At 55.1% G+C, this 20336-nt stretch overlaps 1 protein-coding gene and 1 long non-coding RNA gene across 3 annotated transcripts in view; both read left to right on the top strand.

Annotated features, from left to right (window-relative positions):
- The first annotated feature begins 1619 nt into the window (after nucleotides 1-1619).
- The window catches only part of LOC123927436 (SLAM family member 9-like), a 32006-nt gene continuing 13289 nt past the window's right edge, over nucleotides 1620-20336 (top strand). Inside the window, exons 1-4 of one of the 2 annotated variants that reach the window (XM_045982004.1) lie at nucleotides 1620-1985; nucleotides 5782-6174; nucleotides 7709-8005; nucleotides 9534-9672. In XM_045982004.1, coding sequence (XP_045837960.1) covers nucleotides 1913-1985; nucleotides 5782-6174; nucleotides 7709-8005; nucleotides 9534-9672 — 902 coding nt within the window. In that variant the 5' untranslated portion in view covers nucleotides 1620-1912. Of the gene's footprint in view, nucleotides 1986-5781; nucleotides 6175-7708; nucleotides 8006-9533; nucleotides 9673-12300; nucleotides 12313-20336 lie in introns of those variants that run through there. The other variant, XM_045982001.1, reaches the window with a different exon arrangement.
- On the top strand, nucleotides 9856-10536 carry LOC123927443. Its single transcript, XR_006815464.1, has 2 exons — nucleotides 9856-9957; nucleotides 10225-10536. It is a non-coding gene; the product is annotated as an uncharacterized LOC123927443 (long non-coding RNA).

Below are 20336 nucleotides of genomic sequence, written 5' to 3'. Positions count from 1 at the left end.
GCCTCACCATGTCTGGTCTGAGAGTCCGTGCCTCTCCGGGCCACAAATGGAGTCCCTGCATCTCCAGGAGGGTGTCCAGCTGGAAGCCCAAGGTCAGCACAGAAGCCACACTAACCAGCCCATGTCTGCCGGCTCAAGGTCATCAGCTCTCTGTCCATGAGGGAGTTGTGTCCGGCAGGATGGACGTATCTGGAAGAGCCCAAGTGTGGGAAAAGCAATCCCACCCTGAGCTGGGCTGGAGGTCTGGCCTCTGTGTGACTCAGCCAGTGCAGGCGGCGGCTGTGGTCTGCAAGTCCCGCTGTGGACCTCAGAGCCTGCAAGACGCAACCACAGGCTTATTTCCTCCGCCTGCGGGTGTGAGAAAGGAGGAGGCTGCTGGGGGCTCCCTCCTGGGCCCTGCGCCCCACCCCAAGCTGGGGTTTGCACAAGCAAACAGTTCTTACACTGACAGGGCTCGCTCAGGGCTGTAATGATGGGGACAGGGTCACAGACTTGGTCCCCGTCACCCTGAAGCGACCCGGGGATGAGCTGCCCAGATCTGGACTGCATCCGAGGACTTTCTGCCCACAAGGCTCAGGGATGGCCGTGGAAGGGATCTCCCATCACTGGGTGGGAGCAGGGGGACAAGGCAGTGCCAAGGACTCTCTGGTCTGAGGGGCGCAGAGCAGTTCCGGGGGAGCCCAGACTGGATGCGGCGATCGCTGGAGACCACACACTGGGATGGGACCGTGGCAATGACACGGGATTTCCCAGAGTTCCTTGTTGGGCGTCAAGAACCAGACTTTTGATCTGCTGGGTGACCTCTGGCGGGAGGACCAAACCCTTACGACTCGGGTCTCACATCCATAAAATGGGTTCAACAGCCAACAGGCTGACCACCTAGAGTGCGGAGCCCCGGGCCAGTCCTGGGATCCAGCCTGAGGATCTGAGGGTCTGAGCAGCTAAAGGAGAGCCCGGTGGACAGGGAAAGGGGCACCAGCTGGGGGTTAGTGGCAGAGCTGCTCCCCTAGGGTCCACAGGAGACCAGGGTTCTCAGAGGTTATAGGAAACCATGGAAGAGAAGGCTGGACCTGACCCTCCATACATGTCCTTGGCCTGGGTCGCTGAGGTTGCAGGCACAGGCGCGATTCCTTCTCCAGGCTGCCTGTGCGTGAGTGCGGGCCCAGGCCTGGCAGAGCTTCACAGGGAAAGGGGTTCTGGGGCCGCTCCTGCGGGGGTGGGCTTGGTCCTGTGTGTTGTGTAGGGCCAGCCCTAGGCTGCAGACAGAGCCCTGGGGACCAGCAGTGGGGACATGCCATGTGTGCATGGGGGTGTGGGGGTGAAACTTCCCAGGAGTGTTTTGTTCTCAGGCTCCTAACTTCTCACCGTGACACCTGACAGTGAGGTTCCTAGAAAATCATAAAGGAAATGTGACTCGTGAAATGGTGTAAAGACAGAGGACAGACTTAAAGCAGAAAAAGCCCCATGTCCTTGGCTCTAGGAGGGGATTCTGTGCCTGGTCATCGGCTGACACTGGCGAGCAGGGCAGCCCAAGCTGAGTGGGAGCCCAGGGACAGAGGTCAGGGGTCCTAGGGGTGCAGGCTGGGGACAGGAGACCACCAGGCTGGTTGTGAGCACAGGGACGGGGTCTCTCGAGCACTGGGCCTCCTAGAGGGCGGCTGTTCCCACATTTACTCGACAGTTATCTCCTGAGGCCCCTGCGGGTGCTGAGCTAACATGAGAGATAGGAGTGGGTGACTCTAGGCTGGACAGTGAGGTCCCAGAACTGACACTCAGCCCCGCCCCTGGGGTGCGGAGAAGCCTAAGGGCTCTTGTGAGTGAAGAAACTTTCCTCCTCCTCTTACGTCTGTATTCTGGATGTTTCCTTGAAGCAGAATCGGTCCACGCTGAGCCAGCAGGGAGGCGGCCGGCCATGGGCGCCTGCTCAGAAGACCCCCACCTGTGCGGGGCCTCGTGGCTCCTGCGATTCACCAGCCTCCTCCTCAGTGAGTGGCCTGGGCCCCTGGGAGGGAGGCCGCCGGGTGGGCAGGGAGGCAGGAGCTCCCGGGCTGGCTGAGGTCTGTGCTGAAGAACCAGACAGAGCAGCTCCGTGATGACGGAGCACACGCGGTGAGCTGGGTTAGAGCCCCGAGGGGGACAGAGGGAACAAAGGGAGCTTTGGGCTGAGGCCAGGCTGGGAACCCCGACCCGGCTGCCTGGCAGCATGAAGGGAATCCCCTCCCCCCACCCTCCATGGTGCTGTGAAGCCAGGGGAGCCTGGAGCCTCCTAGAGAGAGGATGGAGGAGACACAGGAGCTGCTGGAGGGGACCCAGGGTGGGGATGGGCACCCCGCTACCGTAAAGGGACCGGCAGCCTCTGCAGCTGCTGTGTGCAGGAGGGGCCGACCCAGAGCACCTGTCTGAGCTGGAGGGGCTGTGCTAGTCCGGCTCCTTGGGCAAGCTGAGGCCCTGAATCCAGGGACATTCTGTTTGCAAAGGAAGGAAAGGAGCCCCCAGAATTCAAGGGTCTGCACCACCTGCTGTGTGTAAGGGTGAGCCGGGAACAGCAGACAGCTGACCTGTGCCCTGGGTGGGGGTGACCTGTGTGTCAGGACGGAAGCAGAGGTGGTCCCAAAAGGGAACTGAATGGCTGTTGTAAGGAGAGCCCCATTTTCCGGTTCTTACTTCCTCAGAGACCATCTGCTTCTGTGTAATAACTTAAGTAAGAACAAAGGAGACATTACTAAGCTCTTGAAGTTCTGAATTCTGCAGCCACCATGGAAAGCTGTTATTGTCTGTAATGTTTGCTGTGAACACACCAGCCCCTCCGTGCCTGCAGGAGCCTAGGGAATTTCTGGGATCCCAGGATGTTTGCAAACAGGGAGATAAATCATGAGAAAATGAGTTTTGTAAGGCTTGGAGACCATTTTTAGAGGGTAACTTTCTATCAACAATTGTGCGCTTTCAACTGTTATCAATGTTATTTAAATGGAGACATACGGGAAATTATACAGTTTCCCCCATAAATGTCTAGGTTGAAAGATTATGTAAGAGAGAAAGGAACTAAGGGAGGGCTGGAGGGAAGAAAGAGAGAGACAAAATATGATGTTGATGGTTGAAAGTCAAATTTCATCTTATTTAAATAAACTCAGACTCTCTTGCTCACACCCACCCCGTCCCTGACCTTCTGTCCCTCTTTGGCATCAGCATCTTCTGCAGATCTGAGCACTGTCGTGTCTTCCTCCCATCCTGAGTGGGCTTCCAGCTTCTGGGCTGCTCCTCCCCCGCAGCCTGAGGTCTGAGTCTCCTCTCTCCCGGGTTCTCCCCTTTCCAGCAGGTGCCGGTTAACCCTCAGGTAGTCCCACGTCCCTGCCCTGCCAAAGCCCACCGAGTACTTGTGTCCCCTCTCCCAGGACAATAGCTGGAGGTGAGACCCCAGACCTGCTCAGACCTACTGACCAGACCACAGTGCTGGGAGGAGGGAGCCCTGCGCAGGGCAGGTGGAGGGCAGGAGGAGGGCAGGGGGAGGGTGCATGGCAGGTTTCTACAGGAGCCACTGAGCTAGGGGAGAGGGAAGCCGGCTCTAGGTCTGGGTCTGCCCAGGGGGACTCAGACAAGTTTCTCCCCAAGGAAGCCCCTCCTCTGTGAAAGGTCCCCTCGAAGCCCCTCCAGCTGTAATATCCTGGGATTCAGGATTTCGCCCTGGACGGGACTGACCTGTGGCTTCTCTGCGGCCTCTGCTCCATGTCTCTCTCCTGTCCTGTCCTTGTCCTATGTCCTGACAGGAAGGGAGATCCGGGTGCCTTCTTGGGTCCCTTCAGAAACCAGAGCCCAGGAACCACCTGTGGTCACTTCCTCCAGCCTCCAAGGAGCGGTGGGCGGATGCATCTTGAGGCTCCCTGCAGTCCTCGGGCCTCTGCTGTCTGTGTCCCTGCTCCTGAGCAGGGTCTGCCGAGCTCCAGCCCCAGTGTGTGGACCGCAGATGTGGACCCCGGTGTGCATGGCCCGCTCAGGACAGTGAGCTGCCGCAGGATGGGGTACAGGCATGGAACAGCTGCTCAGGAACAGCCTGGCCAGAGACGCAGGGGTGCTGCCCGTGGTCGGCAGAAACACCAGTGTCCGTGTCCCTGTCCCCTGGGACGGACCCCACTAACCCATATGGGGGCACTGAGAGGACAGTGTGGGCTCAGAATTCCTGGGGAGCAGCCGCGGGCAGGTGCCGCCCTGGGGACGGATCTGCTGTCCCTCAGGGAGCCCCGGGCACCATCCCTCTGTTGGAACAAGGACGGATTCTCTGACTCAGGGTCGGTGTCCTGTGTGCACCACACTCTGCATATTTGCACACGAGATGGGCAGTGGCCATGGATGGGGTGGGGACGCGGGTGTGACGGGACACCGTCGTTCTGTGCATTAATCCATGAGGAGCCGCCAGGCTCATTCACAGGAGGAATGTTCCTTACATATAACGTGACATAATTTTGTCTTATCAGTTGGGCGAAGGGCAGAAAGTTTGATTACCGTGTGCCGGTGGGAACCTCAGCATCACTGGGGGGAGAGCCGCTGGGGTCGCTCTCAGGAGGCGATGGGCAGGGTCGGTCAGAGGCTGAGATGGAGCTGCCTTTGGTCTTAGACCCTCTAGTGGGTTATCCCAGTGTCCACACACCCACGGGAACTGTCTACACCACCAAGTGTGATGTACGCACACCCACGTGTGGCACAGATACGCTGCCTGTGGTGTGTACACTCGTGTGATGGACACGCTCACATCTCGTCCTGGTGGTTCCCATGCGGGAGCTCCAGGCTTAGACACTTTAGGAAATAGCCCGGAGCTGCTCACCCAGTGAAGGAGGATCTAGAACGTGACCCCAGGTGTGTCTCACCCCAGAGCTCACACCCTGTGACCTGCTGGCCAGGAGCCCAGGCAAGACCCCAGGAGCCCTCACCAGGTCGACGTGGGGTGGGGGCTGCAATTCCTGGGCTCTTGCCTCAGTGTCCTGGGGCTGCCGAAACAGGACAGTGTAAACCCTTAAACAACACAATCTTTTTATCTCCTGGTTCTGGAGGCTGCGAGCCCAAAATCAAGGTTTGGGCCAATTCGCTTTCTGAAGAGAGGGATGCAGCACTGTGCTGTGGGGACCCATGGCACTTGTGTCCCGACGTGCTAGAGGGACTGGGGGACAGTGTGGCTGTGCCCGACTCAGTGGAGCCTGTGGGAGCCGTGTCAGGACCTCACCGTCCCTGGCTGTTGGCCAGAGGCTGCCCTCCGTCCCTCCCCATGGGGGTCTCTCCACGGGGCCGCCCACAAGATGGTGGTGGGCTTTGTCAGAGCGAGCAGGAAACAGGGTGAAAACGAGATGGGGTCACACTCCTGTCAAACATGTGGTCCCTGAGAGCCGTCCACCACGTTAGCGGCACTCTGTTCCTCAGAGGGGAGCCCCGGGGGACAAACTCCCTCAATGAGCAGAGCTTATACGGCCCATGGGCATGAGGGGTCTCTGCAGCCCCGTGAGAACCTGCCTCCTGCAGAAATGATCTCACTGTGGCCCCAAAATGTACTCGTGCTTCAGATCCGAGACCTCCTGACATTCATGCTCTCGCTGTCAGGGGTCAGGACACTGCAGGTGAGCAAGTTCCCGTGACCTGTTCAAGGGGACCCTGCCCTGGGACCAGGAGGGATTCCAGCCTCGCCCCAAACTCATGACACTCTCCTGCCTTGGGGATGGATTTCAGGAAGATGGTTCTAGGGTTTCCTCCTTTATTCCTAATGAAAACCACCCATGTTTACTGTGTCCTATGCCCTAGGTGTCTGCAGCGCTGTGACCCAGAGTCCTAGAGCCCGTGGGTCTGCAGTGGACAATTCTAGAGTCCCTGTTCCTCTGAAAGGGATTCAAGGAGATTCTGTGTTGTTTCGCACGATCAGAAATCAAGAAATATCTCTAGGAGGCGAGCTGGAGAAGATGTCTTGGGGCATTAAAACTGGATCAATCTACACAACCATACTCCGAGTTAGTCCCGGGGGAAATGTTCCACAATGGGTCAACTTCCAGGACAAGTTCGAGAAGAGGGTCCATGTGCTCAACACAACGACCCTGAGGTTTGACAACCTGACCCTTGAGGACAGTGGACTGTACCAGGCTCAAGAGTCCTATACCACAGGCATAGATTATGACCAGTATTTCCACCTGACGGTCTACGGTACGTGACGGTCCCTCTCCCAGTCCCACTGCTGACCCCCTTCCTCTGTCCCCGAGTGTGTCTGAGCACCCCGCTTATAGGATTCCTTCCAGACCGCAGCCTTCGGACTCGATCGTCTCCCCTGAAATTCGATGCTGTGAGGTCACCACAAATGCAGGCAGAGCTGAGACTCACACCTGGGATAAATCAAGTCTGTGCTTCAGGAGGGAACATGGAATGGGGGAAATGGGGATTTTGCCATAGCACTCATTGTCCCCATAGGACTCGGGGTCCTTAGCGAGACTCTTACTGTCTAGTGCTGCTGTAGCAGGAGACAGCACCTGAGTACCTGACCACACCCCCCCCGTGGGGTCCTTCTGGACTATAAGGCAGGAGTTATACCCCCAAAGCCTCTGGAGGCTCTGGGAAGGATACACTTCTGTTCCTGTCCCCCCTTCTAGGAGCACCGACATCCCCTGGCTTGTGGCCTCTTCTTCCCCCTTCACAGATGGCACAGGTGGGATGAGTCCCTCTGACACCGCCTCCCTCCCACCTCCTCTCCTGCCTCCTCCCACTTGTGAGGACCCTGTGATCATATGGGGCTTCTCTGGGGAATCCAGACCATTTCTACTTTAGGGTGCACTTGTTCTCAGCCTCATTTCCCCTTTGCCCTGGAACCTAAGACAACTGTGGGCTCTGAGGGTCAGCACGTGGCCATGGTTGGGGGACACTCGTCACCTAGCAGGATCCGGAATCCCACGTGTGGTTCTCCCCACTCCGTCCCCTCGTCCTTCTCAGCCCACCCCGAGTCAGCTCACTCACAGACCATGGTCCAGCTCTGAACCTCCACGGATGGAGGGGAAGTTCACTGGGTAACTCTTCCTCAGACCCTCAGTGAGAGGCTCTATCTCCCTGCACCCCCCACCCGCCCCCACGCAGGGAGACAACCTGCCCCAGAGAGAAAGTGGCCCTTTCAGCCTCACAACCGGAGATTTCCAACTGACTGACAGTCTGTCCCTTGTCTTCCGGTGTGGACCCCAAGCTCAGGGTACAATCCAACCACAAATCAGGGAGGCCATTCCTAGTGACCTCCACTGCGGTCAGTCCTGGGGGAGCCTGGGGCTGCTCTCTGAGCTCCCAGAGCTGGGCAGTGGCCGTCCGCACCACGGGCTGTGCCGTCCCAGGAACCATCCAGGCAGGAACAGTAGGGCTGGGTTCTGGAACTGGAAAATCCTTCTGTCCCTGATTTCTTCTTCTAAGGGACACCCCATCTTCCTCAAATTATGGGGTTTGGGTAGGTGGGGTCCACATTATATCTCAGGGGAGATTTGTAAGACGTGCTCAGTCTAGTGAAACCACATAGAGCTAAACTCAGTGGCTCCTTTCCATTCTAGCACCTGCTGTATATTTGGGTCACTTTTCTGTGATCTGTAAAATGCAATCACTGTCCTTAGGGGGAGGAAACCAGAGCATCAGGGAGAATCTGCAGGAGAAAGCAGGAGCTGTGATGTTCTCCACTCACTGAGACTCTGTCCTCTTGTCCCTCCGGCCCCAGAGCCTGTGCCCCTTCCCCAGATCCGGGCCACGGATCTGTCCCTCACACCAGGCTGGTGCAACCTCACCTTGGAGTGTGACCTCACGAGAACCAGGGAGGACCTGATGGTGTCCTGGGAGAGCAAGGGTTTCCCCAGGGAACTGGAAGAGAGACCGGCCCCAGGACCAGCCGCCAACCCCTGGACCCTGGCTGTGAACATGCCCCTGAGCCAACCCAGCCCCAGCCTCTCCTGTGTGGTCAGCAACCAGGCGGACCAGAAAACTGCCACCCTGGACCTTGCGGACATCTGTGGCCACGGTAAGTGCACCTATCAGAGGGGAGGGACTCTCCTAGAGCTCAGAGAGCCCTGGGCGAGGGTTCTCGGCTTCTCTCCCCCATGTCTATGTCACCCCCTCTCACGTGGTCACCCCATCCAGGACTCTGGCAGGGACATCCCACCTGCCTCTGCCCTTTGGTGTCCCTCCCGTGCTACTCTCCAGCCCTCACCCCTGCTGATCCAGGCAGCACCCAGCAGGTACATCTCCCCACCCTCATCCATCATCCCGAGTATGTCCACGGTGGTTTTCAGGAAAAGCAAGTTGGGGGTGTCCGTGGTCTCTGCCATCTGAGGGGTCTGGGCCGGTCACTCCCTGCAGGATTCAGGGCTCGAGGCTCCTCTGGCCGATTCTGGTCTCACAGACACACGTCACACCCACCTGCTCGCCTGCATTCCCGATGTGTCCCGCTCTCCTCCGCTGCCAGCCTCTGCTCAGGCCCCTCCCTCTGCCCTCAGCCCTTCCAAGTCAGGAGTCCTCCACTCCCCACTTATTCCCATCCAGGGACCCCTCCCTCTAGCTGGCTCCGGGGGCCTGTGACCCGGGCAGTCCGGGTCCTGGGGGCAGTCCCAGCATGAAGAGAGTTTGCACAGGGGCTCCTCAGGCTCAATGGCTCAGGGCCCTGCAGGAGCTGCTGCTGTCCTGCCCTCACACCTCATCTTCTCTAAGGAGTGGTCATTGGCCCCACACTGGGAGCTGATGCTCTGACCCAGAATTAGTCTCCTCTGTAGTGAACCCCTGGAGGGCAGGGGCTATGTCTGCTGCTCCTTTAAATGCCTGTCCCAGCCTCCACCTTGGGCCGTTTGCTCACAATCAATGTGTCCCTGAATGAATGAATGAATGAATGAATGAATGAATGACTTAGATCCCCCTGTGCTCCCTCGCCCCTCCAGCCCGTCCCCCTCCTGGTGCTGGGGGACCTGCTGCTCCGTATCCCTGATCCCAGAGTAACCTCATGGCTCAGGGACCCACTGGGCCCTCTGGAAACAGGTTCCTGCCTCCCTCCCATCCTCCCATCCAGCTCCTCCTTCCTGGTCCCTCTCTAGCCTGCCCCAGTGGGTGTCAGCAGCTCCAAGGACTGGAGAGTTGTCACAGCCATTCCTGGTCATGGCTCTCTGTCCTGGGATGCCTCACCCACCCTGAATATTGGACAATCTCCTACATCTCCCTCAAGACAAGGTTTGCCCATCACCTCCTCCAGGAGGGCCTCCGTGATGACCTCGGTACAAGCTGTAGCTCTAGTGTCCTGGGAAGGCTCTGGCTGGCTGCCCCTGCATGTGCTCAGCCCTCCCCCTGCTGAGGGGCTCCTCAAGGGCAGGGACCAAGTCCTGCTCCACTCAGCACCCTGGCCCCAAGCAGGAGCTCAGGAACTGGCTGAGTGAGAGCCCCTGCCCTGTTCCTCTCTCTCGAGCTTCTGACCAGGTCCCTTCAGAGTCTCCATGTGCCTGGCAATGGGCGTCCTCGGTTCTCTGTTGCCTCAACCTTCGTCACTCTCTGTGCGATGGAAACAGATGCGCAAGGACAGACCAGTGCTGCCCACTTGCCCGGTATCCTGGTGTCTGTTGCGGTCCTGCTGCTGATCCTCGGAGCTGGGCTGTACCTTTGCAAGAGATGTGGGAAAATGAAGAACGTGGAGCCCAGGAGAGGCAGGTTGCACTTTCCTTCCCATGTCCAGACACCTCCCTCCCATGCTGGACCTTAGGTTCCCTTTCTCCGACATTTTCCTGCTCAGGGATTGTCCCTGCAGGCGGCTGGCAGGTGTGGTCATGGTCATGGGGATCATCGAAGGGGGAGGGTACAAGTTTCCAGGTTGAGACTCAAGCTCCATCTGTGTGTGACTCAGGGGCAGGATCACAGGAGGAGCCCAGAGACCCGGATGGTGGCATCCACTATGCAGAGCTGAGCCACCAGAGGTCCAGAGACCACAGGGACAAGGTGAGACTGGGAGAGGAGGCAGCCTGGGTTCTCCCAAGTCCCTCTGTGCCTGGGTGTGGGCCTGTCAATCCCCGTCACGTGCAGGTTTTTGTCTCCAGGCCTCTGTAACCTTTCCAGACAACAAGGTATTAACTGAGAAAATTCCCCTAGGGTCCATGGAAGGCAGAGTGCTGGGAGAGGTCATGTCAGCAGAACTGTGTCTGTGTGGGTCCCTCTGGGGCATCAGCGTCCCTCAGGCGTCCCAGGAACCCTCTGTCTGCATTGCAGGGTAGGGGAGAACCACATCTAGAAGAGGAGAACTCTCTCACTACTGTCTACAGTGAGGTCCGCAGGCCAGGCCAGGCCGCGACCGCGATTTAATGGGAAGAAGCAGGAGACTCCTGCCCCGGGGACACCTGTCTCCTGAGCATGACGCCCACAGCTCTGGTCCTGCCTCTTCCACCTCCGACGGCTCTGAGCAGGACTGGATGGATCCAGCAGTTCTTTCTGTGCTAAATCCTCGTGCACAAGCCCCCGTGAGACACACAGTGGTAGATCAGGGAAACTGAGTAAATAAATTGGTCCAAACCTGTTCCAGGACCACTCAGCCTCTGCTACATGGCAACCCTAGACGGCCCCCCTGTCCCCCTCATCTGTATGACATCACACTGCCTTGCAGACCCTCAGCCTCTCGGACAAACCATGGAGAATCACAACACCCCCCCAGACCCGTCTTGAGCACCCCGGGCCGTCAGTCCTGCGCTGAGAGCTCTTTACAGACAACGTGAACTCATAATCGTCCCTGCTTGCTGAGGGCGGGCTCTGTGACCCACACTGTTCGGACATTCTGCTCGCTGCTAACTCACTGGGTCCTGGTGGACTCTGTGTGCAGTGGGGAACCTTGAGCCCACTTTACAGACCAGTAGAAGGAGCCAGAAAGGCCGACTCTCCAGGCCCCATGGCTGGGAGCGCCGGAGTCAGGACTCAGCCCAGGGAACAGAGCTCCAGGCCCGTCTCTCCAGGCCTCGGCTGGCTGTCCCACGTCCTGCCCAACCTCCTTCTGTCCTGTCCTGCTGGCCAACGGTCCGGCTTCCTACTGCTCAGGACAAGGCAGAAGTTTCTAGTTCCCGACAGTGAGCTTTAACTGACTCACAGAGTGACACCCGCGTCCCCCTCTCTGCTGTCCCCACACAGGAGGCGGAGCTCCTCGGGGCTCAGTGAGGACTTTCCCTGCACTTCAGGTCCCTTCTCTGGGGACATGTCGTCTCCTGCATGCCTCTCTCTGGCTCGTCCCCCTGACCCTGCCGGCTCCTTCCCTGCAGTCCTCACCCGGTCCCCGTGCTGCCCCTGCTCCACACCTGAGGCCGCACCTTGGCCTCACTTCACGGGGACCCCTAGAGCACCAGGAGAGGACCCCCATGTGACACCGTTGATGTCCCTTTCCGGCTCCAACCCCCTCTCCTCGTGTTCCCTGACGGTCAGTCCCCTGGACCTTGGGCCCACCTGCCGACCTCCCAGACTCTCCACCGTCCCCCCAGGGCTGCCCTTTGCTCACAGGGTGGTGCTTCCCAGGGTTTGGGCAGGACCCTTCCCATCCCCCGTGTCCTTCTCTCTCTGAGGCCCCTGTTCCTGGGGTTCAGGGACCAGTCACACCGCTGATGCCCAGGGAAGTCTCCCCACCCACACCCTCTGCTGAGCCCCATTGCTGCCCTCCAGACTCATGAGCTACAGCCCCGCCCCTGTGTCCTCCTCGGCCCTCTCCCCGCAGGGTCACGTCCCCCACGTCCCTTTCTGTAATACCAGGAACCTGGTGAGAAAGAGCAGGAGCTCCTCTCCCACAGGAAGGGAAGCAGAAGCTGTGGTCACGTGTGTAATCAGGCAATAACAGCGCAGGAGTGTGTGGGGGCCGTGGGAGCTGTTCACCGGATCCAGGGAAACACTGTAAGTTCCCCCCAGGGTATGGACACATTTTCTCTCCTCCCATGCTCTACCACTATTCCCCCAGGTGAAAACGCTGTCTGCTGTTGGCCCGAATTAGTAATTCAAGCAGGAAAATTGGGTCTCAAATGTCCTTCCTCTCTATCTCGCAGCTGACATGGAGATCCACTGGAAGCAGGTAGATCCCCTCAGATCAGACAGAAGAAGAGAAGCTTCTCATCCCAAAAGCTCAGTGTCTGCACAGGAGCACACACACACCGGCCTCCAGCCGTGCAGCTGTCTGGTCAGAACCAGGACTGTCCCACAAACACGCAGATCACAGTAGCAAGGAGGACTCGAAGTGTCTGCGAACATTGTCCCATCGGGGTCACTGGCAGAGCAGGGCTGTGTCCCTGAATCATGTGGTCCGTTTCTGAGCTCAGCTCTGTTCCCTCCAGGGTCCCTACAGCTCACCGTTGCTGGTGGGTGGGGCGCAGGAGGAAACCACGTCCCGGGCACTGGGAAGCAGGAACTCCAGCAGGTGGTGATGTTGTCATTAGCCACACAGCGCACGGTGGGTGACAGACGTTGGACATGATTCCTATTCTCAGTGCAGTCCGGACAGTGAAGGGGTAGGACTGGACGTGCACGAGGCCACGGTACCCCCCACAGAGCCACACGGGGCTCCCTGCCCTCTGCACCCCGTCCCACCCTGTCACCCATGCCGTGGACCTGGACGGGATGACTGTCCGTGTCTGCGGAGCACTCGGGAGCCTCAGTGCGCTCTAAATCCATGACCTCAACATATATGTTTGTCCCCCTCCTGCTCCTGGCAGCACCATCTGGACCTCTGAGCTTTAGGCGTAAGGAGTGGTGTGCATGGACGGATGTGCACCTGCTGCGGTCCTGCAGGGGAACCTCTTGCTTCCCTGTCACCAGTTCCCTGCGGAGGAAGTGGAGGGACAAGGAGTGACTATTCCTGCGCCCCTTCACCAGCTACCCCTGCTGGCCTGAGGCTTTATGGCACCTCAAGGCTCAGCCAGGCCTGGCTCTGCCCGCAGCCTGCTTGGAGCTGGACCGGAGCGGTTTGGGACGACCAGCCCGGGAGGACACCATGGACATTCGGTTCTAGACGATGCACAGAAAATTGTTTAAATCCAAGCTGATCCATTTTGGATATTTAAAGGACTTTTTCCTTTTCCTTTTTCAATCTGAGCAAAGAGGCTTAAAAACCCATGTCAGGTGTGGATCTGGTACATTGCTGGGGGCTGCAGGTGGGACCGGGAGATGAAAGGGACGAGCAACCAGTAGCCTTGAGAAGCTGTGGGAGCTGCTCTGGACGTCCGACAACGAGGGTCTTGTTTTCAGAGGCTCAGTGTGTCGCTTGGAGCCCGATTCGCAGCTCGAACTCACGAGCTGAGATCAGGACCTGACCTGACATCAAGAGTCAGACCCTCAACCGACTGAGCCACCCAGGGACCCAACTGTCATTTTCTTGATTTGTGGAGGTCAGATTGCACCGACTCTGTGTTTCAGGTTGTTGGGGGCCTCATGACCAGTGTGGGGCTTGAACTCATGACCCTGGGATTGAGACTCACATGGCCCGTGGACTGAGGCAGCCAGGCACTCCCGCTAGTTACTTTGGATTTTATCTAGATGTGGGGGCTATCGTGAGACTCTGGGCCTTATAAACACCGTCTGGGGATGGAGCTGATTTGTCTCTGTGTCAGCACGCCGCCCGTCTGGCCAGTCCTGCCTCACCCTCTGTGGGTGCTGGTCCCCTGTCGGTGACTTCATAGCCTGCATTATGGCCTTTGGGTCCACGGCGCACGTGTGTCATTCAGCGCATAACCTGGGACTCGGGTGCTGGATTATGTCCCAGGTCAGGTGTCAACGTCTCTGCAGCTGTTCCCCAGCCCTGTCCTCTGCGGTGCCGTTCGGAGAAGAGCTTAGGACTAGTGATGGGGATCCTTTTCTTGCTCTTTCTTTTCTGAGATTTCCCCGTATCTTTTGGCTACGTGGAGCCCTAGCTAGAAACCCGGGGCGCTCCTGGTGTGATAGCTACACTTCTTCCCACCGACCCCTCCTCCCCCGTCCTCCCTGTGTGCTGGGATAGACTAGACCAGACTCCCCCAAGGTGAGAGGACTGAGAGGAAACCGGAAGACACGAAGATTCTTCTCACGCTCTGTTGGCCACGGGGCTCCTTTCTTCCTTCCCACTTCTCTCCGGGGCCATTGATGCTCTGCAGGTGTCTCTCAGGCTTCGTGGGATGCTGAACTCGGAGGCTAGCTGCGGGGTCAGGCAGGCTGTAAGGAGCCCCAGAAATGTTCCCCACACTCTCTGGCTCACCGGGACCTTCTCTCTTGGTTCTCTCTGAGGTGATGCTCTGTGTTCTGGCTACATAGTTTGGGGACGTGGCCCATCAAGGCGTCAAACCAGAAAGGAAAACAGGAAAGGAAAAGCCCCTGAAACTCACGTCCATCATGGGTCTCACTAAGTTTTTACTTCCTTCCCCAATCCGTCGACTGCACACTTTTCAGTCCTCACATACTTGCTTGTTGTTTTGCCCAGTGTTTTTGTTGCAATCATTGGGAGAAATGGGCATAAATAAGTCACTGTAGTTGACTTGCCCCAAACCTTAAATTTATTTTCTGGGAATCACAAAATTCATTTGTTTCAGAAATTTGGAAAAACCAGAAAACTTAGAGAAGTTTTAGAGAAATTATCTGTAATTGCACTATCTATAATAAGCCATTTTAATTTTTTCCTCTAGTTTTTTTCTCTGCGTATTCTAACACGATGGACACCATAATGGAAATGATCTTTTCTTTTACCTGGTATTTCTGTAGAACTGTATCTGTATCACAGTATGTTTACACTGAGTACCTTCCTAAAACCTGCATCGTCTTTCACATGCATTCATCACACACTTAATTGTACCCTTGATATCAGACATACAGTTTACGTCACTGTGACCATCTTTGTATACATTTTTTGTCTGACAATGTTTTCCGAAATCTTGACATCACAATTCCTATTGGTGGAATTCAGTGTCTCCTTTTCTGTCTGAAATAATATTTAATTAGTTTTTGAAGTCTGAACTAGATGCTTATATATAATTATCTTCTTATGATGATTTTCAAAATACTCTTTTTGATGGAGGATTTAGTGTCTTTGGTTGTGTTGAACGTTAGAGTTCATGGTCAGAAACCTAATTGAAGAAAATGTTGTCAGTTTTCAATCCTTGGAGAAAAGAATGAATAGGTTAGTAAATTTGGATTTTTATCTTTGAAGACAAAATGGAATGGTGATGAAAAATGATGTTAATATATGGCCGGCATAGTTTTGTATCTGTCTCAAGTGCGTGTTTATACAGAAATAAGGTCCGCATTAGAAATACAGAAATAAAATAGGAATGACTGAGAAAATAAATAAACAAACCTGTACTAGATACTGACTAGTGTCTGATGGTTGTCTTCCCTCGCTGTTGGCCTTATATCCTGTAGTCTTGGAAAACTCACTTATGAGTCCCAGGAATTTTCTGTAAATTCCTTGGGATATTCTATGCTGACAAACATACAAAGAGTGTCCATGATGATCTTTGACTGAAGCAGACTGCCCTCCACAGTGTGGGTGGGACTCACCCCATCAGCTGAAGCCCAAGCAAGAGCAAAGACTGAGCACGCAGCATGAGGAGACTCCCAGGGTACCTTCTGTCCCAGGCAGACCTCAGCAGGTGCATGAACACCACACCCAGACCTGGATGCAGAGGGAGGACAGGTGTGGGGGAGAAACCGAGCAGTGATGCCTGGACAGGTCTCATCCTTCCAGCTCTTCTGAGCTTCTCAGGACAAGAAGAAGGTAAGACATGATATCAGTGCTGCTCATCAGAACAGATTTTCCTTGTAGAATTTTTTTAGTAAAATGTTGTTTACAACAGTAAAGGGCCAGGCAGGAAGGAAATAAATGTTGACAGACACTGACACGCATGTGCCCAGTGGCCGTGGTCCAGTCACGGCATGACTCTTCATTGGCCGCACAGGTAGAAGCAGGAGAGGAAGGCTGGAGGACACAGAGGTGACAAGTCCCTGAGGAGGCACTGGACACGTGGTCTCCGAGTGGTTCAGTCCAGCCCGTCCATGTTAGAGGGTTGCAGGAAGGGAAACCGTATGGCTCCATGATGCAGAAAATAAAATCCAGGTGGATGGGACCTGAGATGTCCATAAATCTCTCAATGGATCTCATTCCTTCTACTGCGTCCCCATCCAGGTGGAGTGGAGAGGGACCCAGGTGTCTCTGGCCATTCTACTCCCTCTGCCCCCTTCCAAACCTCCACAATTGTGGGCATTAGTGGGATAGACCAGATCCTGGGTCTTGGTCGACTCTCCTCCAGGGGAGACTCTCCAAGACTGTAGAGTTCCTGCTTTCCTGATTTGTTTGGCAAAACTGAGCAGATAGAGTCTGTATGAGGAACGGTCTCTCCTCTCCCTGCTTCCCTTTCTCAGCTGCTCCCTGTGCTGCTCACAAATGCTGCTCGTGCTCATGGGCGTCCTTCATTTCAGTGTAATTTCTCCCTCATGAGCCTGCAGGAAGCCTGAGGGCAGAGCTTCTCCTTGTTCTCTGTCCCATCACCTGCACACAGACAGAGCTGCTTCCTGGTACCTGCTCTATGTTTGTTGGCGGGAGATGAGAAACACTTGATCGACAAATCATTTGCCCCTCATCTGGGCTGCTAGGGGAGCCCACCCAAGCCCCCATGTCAGACCTCATGAAGTGAATGTCATTGCCCTACAGACGACCTACCCTGAGCTGCCCACATGGTTCTGCCAAGACCAAGCTCCAGGGTCTCCTATGATGGAACCACTCAGTGTGCGTCCAGTCACGGACCTCAGCTGCGCTGGGATCATGTCTCAGTCCATCTGCCCTCATGCTGACCTCCCAGGGGGACTCCATCACCATGATGTGACCAGTGAGAAGGAACTGGCTCTAACCTTATAAGCCAAATTTAAAGATTTCCTATTAGGAAAAAGCAGCTAGTATGTCTTAAAAACTACAACAAGTACATGAAACAAATGGAGGGAGGGGCAGGAAACCATCCAAAAAGATAAAATAAAAAACTCTTCAATTGCAAAATAATGCAAATCTCATTATGAAATGTACAAACTTGTATCACAAAGGCTCTTAACCAGCTGGTTCAAGCACTGATTTAAAATCTCTCAAGTGACCCAAAAAGGTGGCAGAAACAAAACAGGGAAGGTGGACATCAGCACAGGGAGGAGCAACCCCAGGAGGGAGACCGAGGGTTAGAACTCGGCATTGAGTAAAACCCTTTCCACCACCTGCCCTGCACTCTTACAAGGAGGACCACAGGGGCAGTCCCATCCTAGACCAAACAGGGTTGCAGAAGGAGACACAGACCTAGCCCCAGAAGCTCCCAGGCCAGTGAAGACGCCCTACACCCAGGAGCAGAGACCCGGGCAGACAGGGCAGGGGGAGCAGGACAAAGGGAGGAGAGAAGCAGAGCTCTGAGTGTCCACCCGCCCAACCTCTCTCCCGTCCGTACCCTGCTCAGGGCACCACAGCAGCTTCCTCACAGTCTCCCCTGCCCCTGGTTTCCCCCCAAATCCCCCTCCACCTGACTGCTCTCTTGAGCTTTCAGAAATGCAGGATCCTCCTGTCCTTTCCCTGCCTACAGCCAACCTGCTCCCGCCCCTACTCCCCACAGGATCGATGGCCCTCAGGAGAGGGAGTCTAACCTGCCCAGGATCTGCTCCCGGATGTCTGTCCAGTTGCATCCCACGCTGTCTTCCCTGTGCCCTGTTCCACCTGTCCTACACGTCACTGCATCTGGCTGCCCACTCTGTCCTCCTTCCTGGATGCTGGGGACTCTCCGCAGACCACATCCCTCACCCTTCGCCTGCACAGTGGGCAAATGCTCCTACTTCCAGTTCTCTCCGGGACCATCTTTCTCTCTGCCTCGCACTGGAGCAGCAGGGTGTGGTCTGCTGTCCCCTGACAGCCCCGTTGCTGGCCCCGCCCTCTGTGGCCCCTGCCCAGGGCTCTACACCGTTCCCAGCAGGCATTCAGCAGGTGTCCTTCACCTGGGGAACGGTCAGCAATAAGTAAAGGAAACCTACAGAGACACACCTAATTTTCCTGGGAGTTTGATTCTCCAAGCTTGATTCACATCCCTCATCTGTTGAAAAGGCGCTATAACAAACATTCATACACACCAGCTGATGAACAAATTCATTCCCAGAGGCAGAAGCTTTCTAAATACCTGTGTGCTCTTCCTAACCCTTTGTAGCAGACATTCCGTTTGGTTTTATATTTAAATTACCTGTTAATTCAGCTATTTTAAAGAAGCTGCTTGAAAGGATCATTTCCCCTAGTCACATGTGCAGCGAGTCTAGAGAAGGGCTAGAAGTTTGTACTTTTACTGATGCCCTGATCAGAGGTTGGCAGACTATAGCCATTGCTCAAATCTAGAGCCTATCTTTTCTACAAATAAAGTTTTATTGGAACACAGCCACCTCATGTCCCTTGTTGTGTTTGGCTGCCTTCTCCCAAAGTGGCCAAGCTCTATAGTTGTGACGGAGACAATATGGCCAATGACACCAAAGATGTTTACCGTCTGACCCTTTACACTAACGTTGTCCATCCCGGGCCAGATGGCACTGTGGACACGAAGGATGCGTGTAAGTTTGTCGGTCATCGTGTGGATTTTACAAGCTAACGAAAAGCCCTTGGAGCTATGCCTGGGAATAGCCACCCGCTGCGTAAATGTAATTACTTCTCCTTTTAATCTGCTAATGGAGTAAATTCCACTAATAAATTTCCTAATTATACTGTCCTTGCATTCCTACATAAATCCAGTGCGATCGTGATGTAGCATGTGATTTCGTTGGCAAGCATTAAATTTAGGAAGATGAAGTTCTCTGTGATGATGGACTGTAACCCATGGGTTAGCAGGTGTGTTTGTCCTGTGCTGGGTTTGGGCTTCTCATCTGACCTGAGTGGTAAACTGAGCTATACTTTCATGCCCTGACAACCTTCTGCCTTTTCTAAGCTGCAACACCGTCTGTAACACCGGAATGTTCTTTTCCTTGGCCTTCAGACAGTGCTCACGCCCAAAACTGTGTGCCCTTTACACCCGTGATGAGGACAGACCGTTAGCCACCTTCCCAATATCTTCTAAATCAATGGGTACATCCAGGTTTCCTGCTTCTCCTTAACAGATTTTTGGTCATTTCACTTTCCTAGAAAGGTACCAAATCACCTAGATTTTAAAATGTATGAATGTTTCTTCGTACATAGTGTTATTCTATAATAGTCAATGTTGTTCTTATCTGTGTTGATGCCTTGATCCTCACTCCTAATGAGTTAGATAGAACATCCACTTTTTGTTCAGACCTCAGTATTCTGCTTCTGATTGGGCTTTATTTTTTTATTTTTTTATTTGACCTGCCTCACCTCCTCACTCAATCTGCAGGCAGGGATCCCAGGAAGAGAAAGGGAGGACAAGCTGTGGGATCCTTACTGTGCTGGGGTGCGCCAAGGCCAGCTCCCGTGGGGTCTGGAGAATCAGGGGCAGATTCTGACCCCAGGATGGCATCTCAGGGAGGGAGGGGAACTTCCATCCCTGTGTCAGAAGGTCTTGTGGGTTTGGGCACAAACGACAGCATCCGGTGTGGGGTCCCGTGGCTCTGAGGATCATGGGATGGAGGACCCCAGGCCCAAGCCAGGACAGAGCTGCTGTCCTGAATGGTGATGGTGGCAAGGGCAGGGCTCTACTCCCACACCAGCCCCAGGTGGGATGCATCCTCCCTGGTCCAGATTTTCTCAGCTTGCTGTGTCTGACGCCAGGGCAGTGGGGAACCCACGGGCTCTATAGACCCCCCACCAGGCCTGCAAACTGGGGACACTTGTCCCTCAGTCATTCCGTATTTGTTCCAGTGCCTGTGGGAAGTGGTACATTTCTTTTTTTTTTTAACATATAATGTATTATTTGCTTCAGGGGTACAGGTCTGTGAATCATCAGTCTTACACAATTCACAGCACTCACCATAGAACAGAACCTCCCCAATGTCCATCACCCAGCTACCCCATCCTTCCCCCTCCACTCCCCAGCAACTCTCAGTTTGTTTCCTGGGACTGAGTCTCTTATGGTTTGTCTCCCTTTGTGGTTTTGTCTTGTTTCGTTTTTCCCTCCCTTCCCCTGTGATCCTCTGTCTTGTTTCTTAAATTCCTCATATCAGGGAGATGATATGACAATTGTCATTTTCTGATTGACTTATTTCACTCAGCATAATACCATCTGTTCCATCCACATCATTGCAAATGGCAAGATTTTGGAGTTTTTGATGGCTGCATAATGTTCCAGAGTGTGTGTGTGTGTGTGTGTGTGTGTGTGTGTGTGTGTGTCTGTATAGCACATCTTCTTTATCCATTCATCTGTCAATGGACATCTGGGCTTTTTTCA

This window comes from Meles meles, chromosome 17, assembly GCF_922984935.1.
Source record: "Meles meles chromosome 17, mMelMel3.1 paternal haplotype, whole genome shotgun sequence".
Classification (NCBI taxonomy): Eukaryota; Metazoa; Chordata; class Mammalia; order Carnivora; family Mustelidae; genus Meles; species Meles meles.
Note: the sequence above shows the minus strand (reverse complement) of the source record. Positions and strands in the feature narration are given on the sequence as shown.